The sequence below is a fragment of the Balaenoptera ricei genome, chromosome 2 (genome assembly GCF_028023285.1).
Source record: "Balaenoptera ricei isolate mBalRic1 chromosome 2, mBalRic1.hap2, whole genome shotgun sequence".
In the NCBI taxonomy this organism is placed as follows: domain Eukaryota; kingdom Metazoa; phylum Chordata; class Mammalia; order Artiodactyla; family Balaenopteridae; genus Balaenoptera; species Balaenoptera ricei.
This window is the reverse complement of record NC_082640.1, coordinates 140,696,690-140,709,226: the sequence shown is the minus strand read 5'-3', so window position 1 is coordinate 140,709,226 and position 12,537 is coordinate 140,696,690. Positions and strand designations below refer to the sequence as shown.

The following is a 12,537-nucleotide window of genomic DNA, read 5'->3' as shown; positions in this document are numbered from 1 at the left end:
TTTAGTCCCGGGAAATTAGTTTCTCATGTTTCCATTGGCCACACATTTACAAATCCATTTCTTAGGAAAGATCCCAGCAGCAAATAAGTAAACTAATTTTACTATTCAGTTCATTCTTGGTTTTTTAAATTCTGGGGTGATGATGATGGTAATGAAAGTACACAGTGAACATAGAGGTTAATGTATGCCCAGACCTATTTCATACATTTTACTCATGGAAACTCATTTAATTCTCACTACAACCCATTGAGGTGGATTATGTTATTACTCACATATAAGGATGAAGATAAGTAGGAATGTCTAAGGTCACATACCTTGTAACTTTTATGTCACTACTCATGTACTGATTACATTTGGGAGATACCAAGAAATAAGACAATCCTTACTCTTAAGTAGTTTATAGGCTCATTGAAAAGCACAATTACAGGTACTATATTTAAGGAGGTAATACATCAATGTTAAATGAATGTTGCAGAAAATAATGTTATAAGAATTTAGAAGACAAAGCAATTCCAAATAGGGTATATTCAGTTTTGGGATTGGGGAGGTAAGTTTGTGAATTAGCTAGGATTCCAGTGGCTAAGGATTTTGATGGGAAGAAAAGGCAATCCCAGTAGAAAGAATGATATTAACAAAGAACATCCTGGCAAAAGAAAAGTACAAGATGTGTAAATAAACCATTTGAGCCAATTCATGGGAGAGAGACCTCCAAGGAACTTCTGGATCACACTGGAGGGTATTTAATGTCAGGCTGAGGAATATAGGCTAGTGTATTGTAGAGTCATTGGTTTCTGAATATGTTACAAAATGAACAAATCATTATTTTAGAAAATATCAAATTTAATTCCAGTAAAATGAGGAGGAGGGAATGAGGGGAAAGAGTAGTGGTAGAAGCCTACAGATTAGGAGGGGAAAGAGAATGAAAGAATGTGTCTGTCATTAGAATAAGGTAAAAAATCTGATTTAGACTTGACTATATAGATGAAGGCATCTGACAGTAGACACAGTCCCTGCTTTAAATTATTTTTTAGTTTAAATGGAAACTCATTTAATTCTTAAGACAAAGAGCTACATAGAAAAGTATATTTATGGTATGATTTTGGAGTGGTTGAAATCAGTCAGGATTGGTCTTAGAATTGCAAGTGAGAGCTTTTATATACTGCTTTAAGAAAATACAATTTGAAGACAAAAGATAATGAATTAAGACAAGGGAAAGCTCCAAATCTTTTAAGAGTAAGTAACTATGGGCTTCTTTTCTTTCTTGTTTTAAATTGAGGTGTTACATACAGTAAAATGAACAGATTTTAAATTACAGATGAATATTTGAAGATGTATATACCTTGTAACCACCCAGAACTTGATGTAGCGTATAGCGTGATACCAACACCCCAGAAGGCCTCTTGCGTGCCTTTTCCCAAATAGCCACTGTTTGCCTCTCTCAGCACAGAATAGTGTTACCAGTTCTTAAACCTTATGTGAATGGAATCATACACTATGTGTGCTCTCTTGTGTCTGTGAAGTGACTGTGTTCTCAGTGAAAGAATTAAAAAAAAAAAAAAGGTTTTATTTGTCTACACCCAAGCAGTTTAATTAAAAACATTTCTACACTCAAGCAGTTTAATTAAAAACATTTGGGGGCTTCCCTGGTGGCGTAGTGGTTGAGAATCTGCCTGCCAATGCAGGGGACACGGGTTCGAGGCCTGGTCTGGGAAGATCCCACATGCCGCGGAGCAACTAGGCCTGTGAGCCACAACTACTGAGCCTGCGCTCTAGAGCCCGCAAGCCACAACTGCTGAACCCGCGTGCCACAACTGCTGAAGCCCACGTGCCTAGAGCCCATGCTCTGCAGCAAGAGAAGCCACTGCAATGAGAATCCCACTCACGTCAACGAAGAGTAGCTCCCACTCACTGCAACTAGAGAAAGCCTGCGCGCAGCAGTGAAGACCCAATGCAGCCAAAAAAAAAAGTTAAATAATTAATTAAAAAAAATATTTGAGGAGTTGATGTGAAATCCTAAGAAAGTACACAAAGATAGAGTGACATGTAGAGGACTGATTATCTGTAGAGAAGAAGTCCCATATACACATGAAAAGTAACGTGATTAATTTTTTTTTAATTTATTTATTTAATTTATTTTATTTTTGGCTGCGTTGGGTCTTTGTTGCTGCGTGCAAGCTTTCTCTAGTTGTGGCAAGTGTGGGCTACTCTTCGTTGCTGTGCGTGGGCTTCTCATTGCGGTGGCTTCTCTTGTTGCAGGGCACGGGCTCTAGGCGCATGGGCTTCAGTAATTATGGCACGCGGGTTCAGTAGTTGTGGCTCTCGGGCTCTAGAGCACAGGCTCAGTAGTTGTGGCCCACGGGCTTAGTTGCTCCGCAGCATGTGGGATCTTCCTGGACCAGGGCTCGAACCCGTGTCCCCTGCATTGGCAGGCGGATTCTTAACCACTGCGCCACCAGGGAAGCCCCAACATGTGGTTAATTTTTAAAACAAATATTAAATATCTAGTTTGCATGACTTTATGATTTATCAGTCATGTTAGTCAATTATTGGACCAAATACTGAAAAATATGATCACTTGCATGTTGTGCCCATAATAACTAGCAACAGGTCCATATGTCTCAGTTTATGACATCTTCGGGGTGTCAGATACTGTGCTCAGTGCTTCACGGATGTTCCTGTACTGCAGGGTGTGGTAAGGAGTAGGTGTAATTTTCATTTTACTGAGGAGGAAACAGGCTCAGTTTCCCTTAGTGCGCACGTGCTTCTTGAATTGTGAGCATCTCAGTGTGAGCATGGTTAACAATTATGTGTATGTGTGTATATATTCAATAAATGATGATTATTATTTATACATACATTATCTTTCATTTTATCCTCACAGAACACCTATGATTCTGGTAGCATTATTCCCATTTTACTTACAAGGAAAGAACATTACAAGGGTTAAGTAATTTGCCCAAGGTCACAAAGCTAATTAGGGACACAGCTAGGATTCAAATCCAGGTTACTCTGGCTCTAGCACTCATGTTTCTAACCATTATGTAACATCATCTCTCCAATTATAACATTTAAAGTAAATATTTTATGAATTCTAATACGAACATTTGATAAAATATTGGTGTGTAAGTTATACCTCAACAAAGCTTTTTTTAAAAGTAATGTTTCAAGAGGTAAAGGATCATGAGTGAATTAATGATTCTCAGACTTTAGTCAAACTCTTATACAGAATTATGGTAAAATTCTGAGTTTTTAAATACCTTGCTTACAGACTGTGCTCAAGTGATACACTCTTGAGTGCCTTGCCACTTCATAGCTGTAACTAGGTAAATATCTAATCTCCAAATACCTGTGAGGAGGGAACCATTTAAGTAGCCTGATCCCATGTCTGGGGGAAACAGCTTTTCCAAGTAAGAATTAACTTTACTGTATAGTACTGACTTACAGACTACCAATTTCAGGATTTATTATGTAAATAGAAATAGAAAATTACTTCATTAGAAACTTTCCTAAGAAATCTTAAAAGCAGCTAGACAAAGGAAAAGTCTGGGTCCTAAAGTAACAGAGAAAGTAATCAGTACTTAACTTGCTTGGCACTGTCAGGAAAATCACCATGCAGGATGCCATTTTTCCTAACTGGAATTTGCCATTTTAAACATCAAAAAATTTTTTTAAAAACTATTCTTTAATTATAAAAGCAATGGGAGTTCCCTGGTGGCCTAGTGGTTAGGATTCTGGGCTTTAACTGCTGTGGCTCGGGTTCAATCCCTGGTTGGAGAATTGAGATCTTGCAAACTGTGTGACATGGCCAAAAAAAAAATTATAAAAGGGATGCATGCTCATAGTAAAAATTCAAATATTACAGAATTATGTTTTTGTTTTTAATGATGAAAGTGGGACTGTGTTATACATGCATTTATAATCTGTGGTTTTTTTTCACTCAGTGATACATACTAATGGACTTTATATCATTTTTTAATTACAAAAGTTATACATTAGTACAGCCTCATTATAAAAAATAGAAGTACCATAGTATAGAAAATGTACTAAACCAAAGCTGAAAATTTGACTTCAGTTCATTCCCTTGGTACTCCCTATCAAGAAGTAGCCATTTCTTAATCACTGTGTATAACTATATTGTAAACAGTTGGAGTACAACTTGCCAGTACCTTTTCTATGTTTTATATCTACTTGCATGTCTAGTTTTGTTTTTATAACATTAATGAGAGACATATATATTATATATTGTTCTGCAGTATGAGTTTTTTCATTGAACAGTATGTTTTGGTGATCTTTCTGTGTGTCAGAGTAGAGGTCTCCCTACTTCTATGTATATAGTGTCAAATTTTTCCATGTAGAAGAACTACGTTTAACTGTTTCTCTAGCTAACTAGTATCTAATTTTTCTGTCAAATATACTCCAGAAAGTTTCTCCAAGATTCAGACATACAGTTGACCCTTGAACAATGTGGGGTTGGGAGGTCAACCTTGTTTGAAATCGAAAATCTGCATATAACCTGTAGTTACCCCTCCATACCCGAAGTTCCACATCCACAGACTCAACCAACCACAGATCGTGTAGTACCGTAGTATTTAGGATTGAAAAAAATCCACATGTAAGTGGATGCACGCAGTTCAAACGTGGATGCACGTTCTTCAAGGGTTGACTTTACTCCCAGAAAGAGTTATGAAGGCGACGGTTTTGCACTCCCATCAACAGTATATGAAAGTGCCCCTTTTCCTACATTCTGCCCAATACTGAATGTTGTAAATCTTTACAAAAATGTTTGCCAGTGTGACAGGTATCTCAGAATTACTTTTTTATTTTCCTGGTAAACACTGAGTGTGAACAATAGTTGAATAATATTTCATATATTTATTAGCCATTCCTGTTTCTTCTCTTAATTTTCAGTTATAGACTTTGTCCATTTTCTTTTATCTATGTTTTTGTTTTAGTGATATTAATCTTTTGATGTGATAAATATTTTCCCTATACTGGCATTCTGTATTTAAGTTTGTCTGTGCTCTTTTTTACTATACTAAAGTCTTACATTTTTATGTAGTCAAATCTGGCATTCATTTTGTAGTTCTCTGTTTTCACTGTTAATAAAATCTTCACAAATATTACAGAAAATTTTCTATATTTCCTTTTAATACTTTTATAATTACTTCATATTTATATATTTTAATTTATCTAATATCAATATTCATATTTTTAATTCACCTGTAATGTGTTTTCTAAGTATGGTATGAGCTAGATACTTTGATGGAAAAATTTCTTAAGTGTATTAAATACTTCAGTATTTTTTTAAAAAGGATATATGTGAGTATAATAACTAAGTTATGAGGCAGATTCTACTGTATTAAAATATAGGGATACTCTCAGGAGCTATTAGGTTACATTGGGTTTTTAATATTTATAGTAGGTGTCCCAAGACTGTAGTGCTTGTTGAAGTCTTTGTTTCTCATCCTTATAGTTTTTAAGTTATCATTGCATGTTGTTCAGCAAACTCATATTTTATTGCTACTTCATCTTACCCTGTATTCGTTTTCTGCTTCAAATACGGCTTAAATTGGGCAATCAGGAATACAGGCTGGCTGGGATTATCACTGAACTGGGACTTAAACACACATGCCCTCTGACCCAGCAGTGCTGCTAGAATTGGGGAATAGGTGCAAAACTGTTTATCGGAAGGCACTGTTTGCAATAGCAGTGGTGACATCAGTAATAAAACTCTAAAATGAATAAATGCACACCAACTGGGAATGGCTTAATACGTTACGGTACCTGGGGGGCAGTGTATTTAGCTGCAGTCAGACTGCTGATTTACAGTTTGGCTCTGCAACTTAATAGCTCTTGACATTGGACATGTATATTAACTTCTCCTTGCCTCAGTTTGCTCCTCTGAAATGACAATAATAGGTTTGTTGGGAACATTAAATGAGTTATTACTGTAGATTGCCTAACAAAAAAGAACAAACGGGAAAAATGAAGTGATCAGATACGACGTGTAGATTACATAAAGTATAGGTAAATAAGAGGGAAGGGAATTGATTGGGTGGCTGATTCTATTAAATGATGTGTAATGTAGGGGAATATATTTTCTGTTTTAAAAACTTCATAAAGAAGTTTCTAAATCAATTCTAACTTTACTCAGTTCTGAATAGTAATTATAGTTCATACCAGGAATGAATTTTCAGTATTCTGACATATTTAGTAAAAGATTTGTTTGCTAGATCTTTGAAATAAACAATGAGAAGATTCTGCCTAGAAGGTAATGTTTTTTTTTCCACACGGTATTTACATGTATACTCCCTATAGCAGAATTATTCTTTGCCCAGATGAGCTGGAGTAATGTTTTCAGCCCTTTTAATAAGTAACTCTTTCACAAAATGCCTTTGTAGTTTAAGGTTCTTGCTTTAAAGGTACAACTAAATATCCCAGTGTTCTTCCTTAAAGGCTGAAAAGGAGCATTCACAGCTTTCTTTGTTGCTTATTTAACAATGTTCACATTCTACAAGTTGTTTAAGTATCCATTGGGAGAATACATTTAGGGGTATCAAATCAGATACCCTGAGGCTAGTTAAGAGATTTTTTTTTTTTTTCACTTTGTGTTCTCTTCCTAGACTCTGTCTTGACAACTTCAAAAATCTCTAGCATTACCACCACTTTTTCATAGGTAATTGTTTCTGTCATTGTGTGTTGGGGGTTGGTATGTCATTAGAGATGAAAGGAGAGAAATTCCTAAGCATATTCCTAAATTAGGTAAGGAAAACAGCCATTCCATTAACATCATCCATTAACAGTGTGACACCCATTTACACATTTTCTTTTTAAAAATTATGACTACAGGATAAAATATATTAACAGAGTTAGAACTTTGAAGGGGTGCTTTTACTTAATGTCATTCTGAATTTTTTTAAAGTCTTAATTTAATCTCCTTAATTTTTATAGTCTAAATGACAGAGGATAGATCATCAGTGGACTAATTCAACAATTTTTTTTTAATGTGCCTCTACTACATACCTAGCCCTTTAACACTGAGAAAGCAGAAGATTAAAAAGACAGTATCTCTACAGCTTCAGGGCTTTAATTATAAAATGCACCTTGTTAGCCTCTTTCTAGGGCAATATTTATATATCCCTTTGCTTGAATACTTTATTTGTAAATCTGTTGGAGCCAGTTCAGCTATTCACTGAGAAAATTATTCCCTTAATTTATGTGAATTTATTCAGTTACATTGAGCTGTCTTAAAACAGGGTACAGTGATTTCAAAGGGTGATAAATGTATACATGTTTGTCAGTAACACATGACTAGAGCACAACCTCTTTTTTTTTTTTTTTTAATGACTTTTTAAAAAAATTATTTTTATTTATTTATTTATTTGGCTGCATTGGGTCTTCATTGCTGCACAGGCTCTCTCCAGCTGCGGTGAGCGGGGGCCACTCCTCATTGCGGTGTACGGGCTTCTCATTGCGGTGGCCTCTCGTTGTGGAGCACAGGCTCCAGGTGCGTGGGCTTCAGTAATTGCAGCACGTGGGCTCAGTAGTTGTGGCCGCAGGCTCCAGAGCGCAGGCTCAGTAGCTGTGGCACACGAGCCCAGCTGCTCTGTGGTATGTGGGATCTTCCCAAACCAGGGCTCGAACCCGTGTCCCCTGCATTGGCAGGCGGACTCTTAACCACTGTGCCACCAGGGAAGCCCAACCTCATTGTTCTGAATTGGACAAAACTTGTTTTACTTAGATTATAGCTTCTAAGGTTCTTTACTCTTAAATACACTTGGAATATTTACTTCAGTTTATAATTCACAATTAGGAAAAAATCTGTATTTTCTTCTTCCCATTTTCTTTTCATTTTCATTCTTTGTTTCTGTCTCCTATTATTGCCTTTCTTTACCTTCTGAATTCCTTTCTTTCCTTTTCTATAGGCACTGATGTTCTTTACATTGGCCCTCTGAAAGGTGAGCCTTGGCACAATTAAAAAACAAAAGTGTTGGTCTATCTGCTTCAGCAATATCCTTAACTTATATTCTAACTCTCTTGAACTGATTTTTTCCCTAGAGTTTCCAACTTAGTTATATTTTTTGACCTTATTGTTATACATGTTCTTAATGTTATACAAGTAAAGTTAATTTCACTTGTTTTTAAGAGAGGTAAAATAATGTACTAAAGCTTTTCTTTCCAGAATGAAGCTTGTGTTTCACAGTATGCTTTATATCATTATAGCATGTATTACTGAAAACTAAGATAACTATACTTCATACTTACTACCTGTTTTTCATGTTATTTATTAGGAAGTATATATTCAAGCCCAGGACTTTATAGTAAAACAATGACCCCCACTTACGATGCGCACGATGGAAGCCCCTTGTCACCAACTTCTGCTTGGTTCGGTGACAGTGCTTTGTCAGAAGGCAACCCTGGTATACTTGCTGTCAGTCAGCCAATAACATCACCAGAAATCTTGGCCAAAATGTTCAAGCCTCAAGCCCTTCTTGACAAAGCAAAAATCAACCAAGGGTAAGTTTTTTTTGTTTTGTTTTTTTGCTGTTTACCAATTACTTTACAAGTTTTTTTTGTTTTTGTTTTTTTTACTGAAGTTATAGTTAATTTACACTATTGTGTTAGTTTCAATTGTACGGCACGGCGGTTCACTTATATATATGTGTGTGTATATATATACACACACACATATACAGCGGTTCAGCTATATATACATATAGCATATGTGTGTGTATATATATGTGTATATATATGTGTATGTATATATATATATGTGTGTGTATATGTATATATGTATATATAGTCTTCTTCAGTTTCTCTTCCCTTATAGGTTATTACAAAATATTGAATATAGTTCCCTGTGCTGTATAGTAGGTCCTTGTTGGTTATCTATTTTATAAATAGTAGTGTGTATATGTTGATCCCAGCCTCCTAATTTATCCCGCCCAACCAAGAGTAAGTTTTAAAATATAGATACAATTTAAGAATTTCTTTATCCACATAGAGGTAGAATTAATTTTGTCTTGCTCTGTTCCACTATTGTTAATTTGTCCAGGTGGCTTGATTCCTCAAGATCTCTCATGGAACAAGACGTGAAGGAAAATGAGGCCTTGCTGCTCCGATTCAAGTATTACAGCTTTTTTGATTTGAATCCAAAGGTACCGAGGGTTTAGAGGGATGTCTTTTGTTCCTTTTTGTTTGCTTTTTGGAAGTTGGTGGGGTAAGGAATTGTTTGGATATACATATAGCAAGTCTTGAATAATATTAAAAACCCAAAGCTTTGGACAAAGGTACCTGTATTTTAAAGTAGTCTATTGTTTTAGTAAGTTGGAAGCATAACTAAACCCTTTTCTTTTTGTTAAATAATTGAATTTTTGGTTGATTTGTATTTTAAAGGAACTAGTTAGGTACTACAGAATTGGTAAAGTTAGTTTATGTGTTTTTTTTTAACATCTCTCTTCAACTGTACATAATTATATATCCCAGAAGATGTTGCTTCAAAAAAAAATTCTTTTTAAGTCTATATTTCTCTCAATTTAATAGCCACACATTGTAATATGTTTTTACTATCAGACGGTTGGCATCATCTGTGCTACTGAAGTACTTTGCTTTTCTGATAAGATTTAAATTTGCTGTAGAGATCTGGAGTGTTTTCCCCCAGCAAACACATGGCACAGAGATTTGGGTCTTTTGCTTTCATGTCATCCTTGCGGGTGAGGGGACCTCTCTTGTCTGCTTCTCATCCTTCTCATGTCTAGATTATAGCCTAGATTTTAATGTATATATTTATCATTTTAAATTATGTGCTTAAATAATTCTTCATACAACAGTAAAACGTATATAGTAGAATTACAAAAAATCATTTTAATCCCTTTTTAGGCTATATCATACCTAATTTTGGTAAAGCCAAAGCTGTTCTGGGAACATAGTTATATTTGCATGGGGTGGGAGGGGGCTATGTATTTTGTGACCATTCTAAGATAGTACTGTTACAGTATTACTATTGATTTTTATTAACATAACTAAATGGATAATTCAATAACATTTAAGTAAATCTTTTCTACAAATGTGTGTGTGTGCTTATGTATGTTTGTGTATGCCCTCTATTTTGGATTCTTAAAATAATTACTGTTTCCAAGGACCTGCCACTTTGTCTGGGTATGCTTTTCCACAGTGAGCAAGATGTTCCCCGAAATAATTAATTTACTGTCTGATTATGACATGTTAGTGTGGTAAATTGCAACAACAATACTGAAAAACAGTCAGTTCTACCTTACTTTAATGTCTTCAAGTTAAATTCCTTTTATTAAGGGCTGTAATACCTAATGGTTATTTCCCTGGAAAATAACATACAGAATCTACTTCTAATACTGAATATGTAAAAATCTTTTGGCATATTTTAATGCCATTTTTAATGAAAAATTAGATGTGGATATATTTAGGTATACGTAACCCTATAGGTAGCTTTTTTCCTTATTGTTAATGTAAAAGGTAATATATTACAAAAGAATTGTATCTCTTTTGCTGCAGTATGATGCAATCAGAATTAATCAGCTTTATGAGCAGGCCAAATGGGCTATTCTCTTGGAAGAAATTGAATGCACCGAAGAAGAAATGATGATGTTTGCAGCCTTGCAGGTAGTGGCGAGTATTGGTAAATGGGACTTTTCAGGGGAAAGGGTAGGGAATTATTTAAATGGTAAAGTGGCATAGTAATTCCAGTAGCATTTTGATAGGTAGTGTTTTACTTTTTGCTATGTAGAAAGTGAATAGACACTTAGAAGGCAAAATATGTGTGAATTTAATTTAATTTTTGTCTTTTATAAGAGATTAGTGGTATACTTAATAGTTACTTTTCTATATCCTGTAGGAGAAAAATATCCTTCCACCCCTAGATGTATATAAGCTTAAAACTGTCCAATTTTCCCCTGGAAATAAAATCTATATTAAGAGTCAGATTTCTGAAATGAAGCTTTGCATAACTTCATAAATAACTGGGGATGGTAATATTTGTAAAATGGGCTATGGCAGAAATTAATACCTTTTAAGATGATAAAATTTTAAGAGACTAGTGAAACTAAACATAGATAAGTTTTTAGAATGGTAATCTTTAAGAAGTAGGTAGCTAACGTTAAACTAGTATTTTTCCAAATGTGGTTCTTGCTTACCACCTGTTTCAGAATTACAGTAGGGCTTATTAAAAAATTAATTGCCCACTTCATTACTGCTGTCCCCTCTGGTAAAGTAATACTAAGGTGGCATCCACAAATCATTCTTGGAGACACTGAGGTCTGGCTGACCACTAGATTAATTTTTCTAGATTAATAATTTCAGATATCTGAGTGAGGCTTTGGTGAGTGTTCTCAGATTATGGTGGAATTCTATTTAAGTACTGGAAGCAAGGTTGACATTCAGTTATGAATATCTTTCACTATCACAATGATTTAATTATTTCCTTAGAACACAAATAAAAATGCTCTCAATCTTCCAAATGTTTTTATGTACCCAGAAGAGTTTCTCAGTTAAGACTCAAAAAAGTTGTCCTTTAGAGAGGAAGAGCAGCTCATTTCTCCTTAGTTTACACACTGAAAGAAGGGAATCAAAATGAAGCTCAGACAGGGAAAATTGGTAATGACAGATGAATTAGTTTAGTTATTTTCTAGAGACTTGCTTAATCAGTTAAGACTCTTATATTGTGTTTCTGGGTGATTCAGACTACCTGAAGAATTTCTTTAATTAAATTCTGGAGCAATTTTATTCAAAGCGTCTCACTTGGTTATATAGCGTTCTCACTACATCTTTCTCACTTAGAGTATGGGCTCATAATTTTCTAGTGAAAGTTTTGCTAATGACAGAATAATAATACATGTAAAATGTATGTGGGGAAAACCACAGGTTTTCTTATATAGTATTTCTTATCTTTTTATTATAAAAATAATGCATTTTTTAAAAAAGCCAACAGATATATCCCAGCACATAGGTGTTCAAAAAATATTTGTTGAATGGTTATACACACAGTCGTGCTGTCATAGAAATGGGATTATTCTTCAGCTTTGCCCAACTCCCACCCCAACCCAATAAACATTAGATATTCCATTTCGATTCAGTGAAAAACACCTCAGAACCATGGATTTTAATTCATGGAGACTGAATGCCCCAAAGCATAGCTTTCCTGGACCATTTTAGAATCTAGATTCATTGAGAGAATTTTGGACTACAAATCCCCTGAGTTGTTAGAAGCCTTCCAAGAGACTGACCCAAAGCCTCTTGGAAGCCATCCAATACAAGAAGGGGGAAACTCTGAAAGTATGGCAAGGAGACGCCTAGGATTTTTTATTTTAGACATAGGTTACAATCTGAACTATTCTCTCCTTAGAGCTTCTGGTTCCTTGTGTAAAATAAATCTAGAATAGTAAAAAGAAACAAAATAATTCAAAGTAAGAAGCTGTGGATTAAAAAAATTAGGTAAGCTAGTAACACTGTTTTTCAAGTATTTAGGTCCAGTCATGTATTATAACATTTAACAGATACCCCATG

General features: G+C 34.9%; 1 protein-coding gene across 6 annotated transcripts in view; it reads left to right on the top strand.

Moving 5' to 3' along the window:
- The window catches only part of FERMT2 (FERM domain containing kindlin 2), a 72,773-nt gene that overhangs the window by 43,559 nt on the left and 16,677 nt on the right, over nt 1-12,537 (top strand). For 3 of the 6 annotated variants that reach the window (XM_059914247.1, XM_059914245.1, XM_059914243.1), the window contains exons 5-8: nt 7,926-7,958; nt 8,292-8,517; nt 9,056-9,158; nt 10,531-10,638. In XM_059914247.1, coding sequence (XP_059770230.1) covers nt 7,926-7,958; nt 8,292-8,517; nt 9,056-9,158; nt 10,531-10,638 — 470 coding nt within the window. The remainder of the gene's footprint in view (nt 1-7,925; nt 7,959-8,291; nt 8,518-9,055; nt 9,159-10,530; nt 10,639-12,537) is intronic. The other 3 variants (XM_059914248.1, XM_059914246.1, XM_059914244.1) reach the window with 1 other exon arrangement.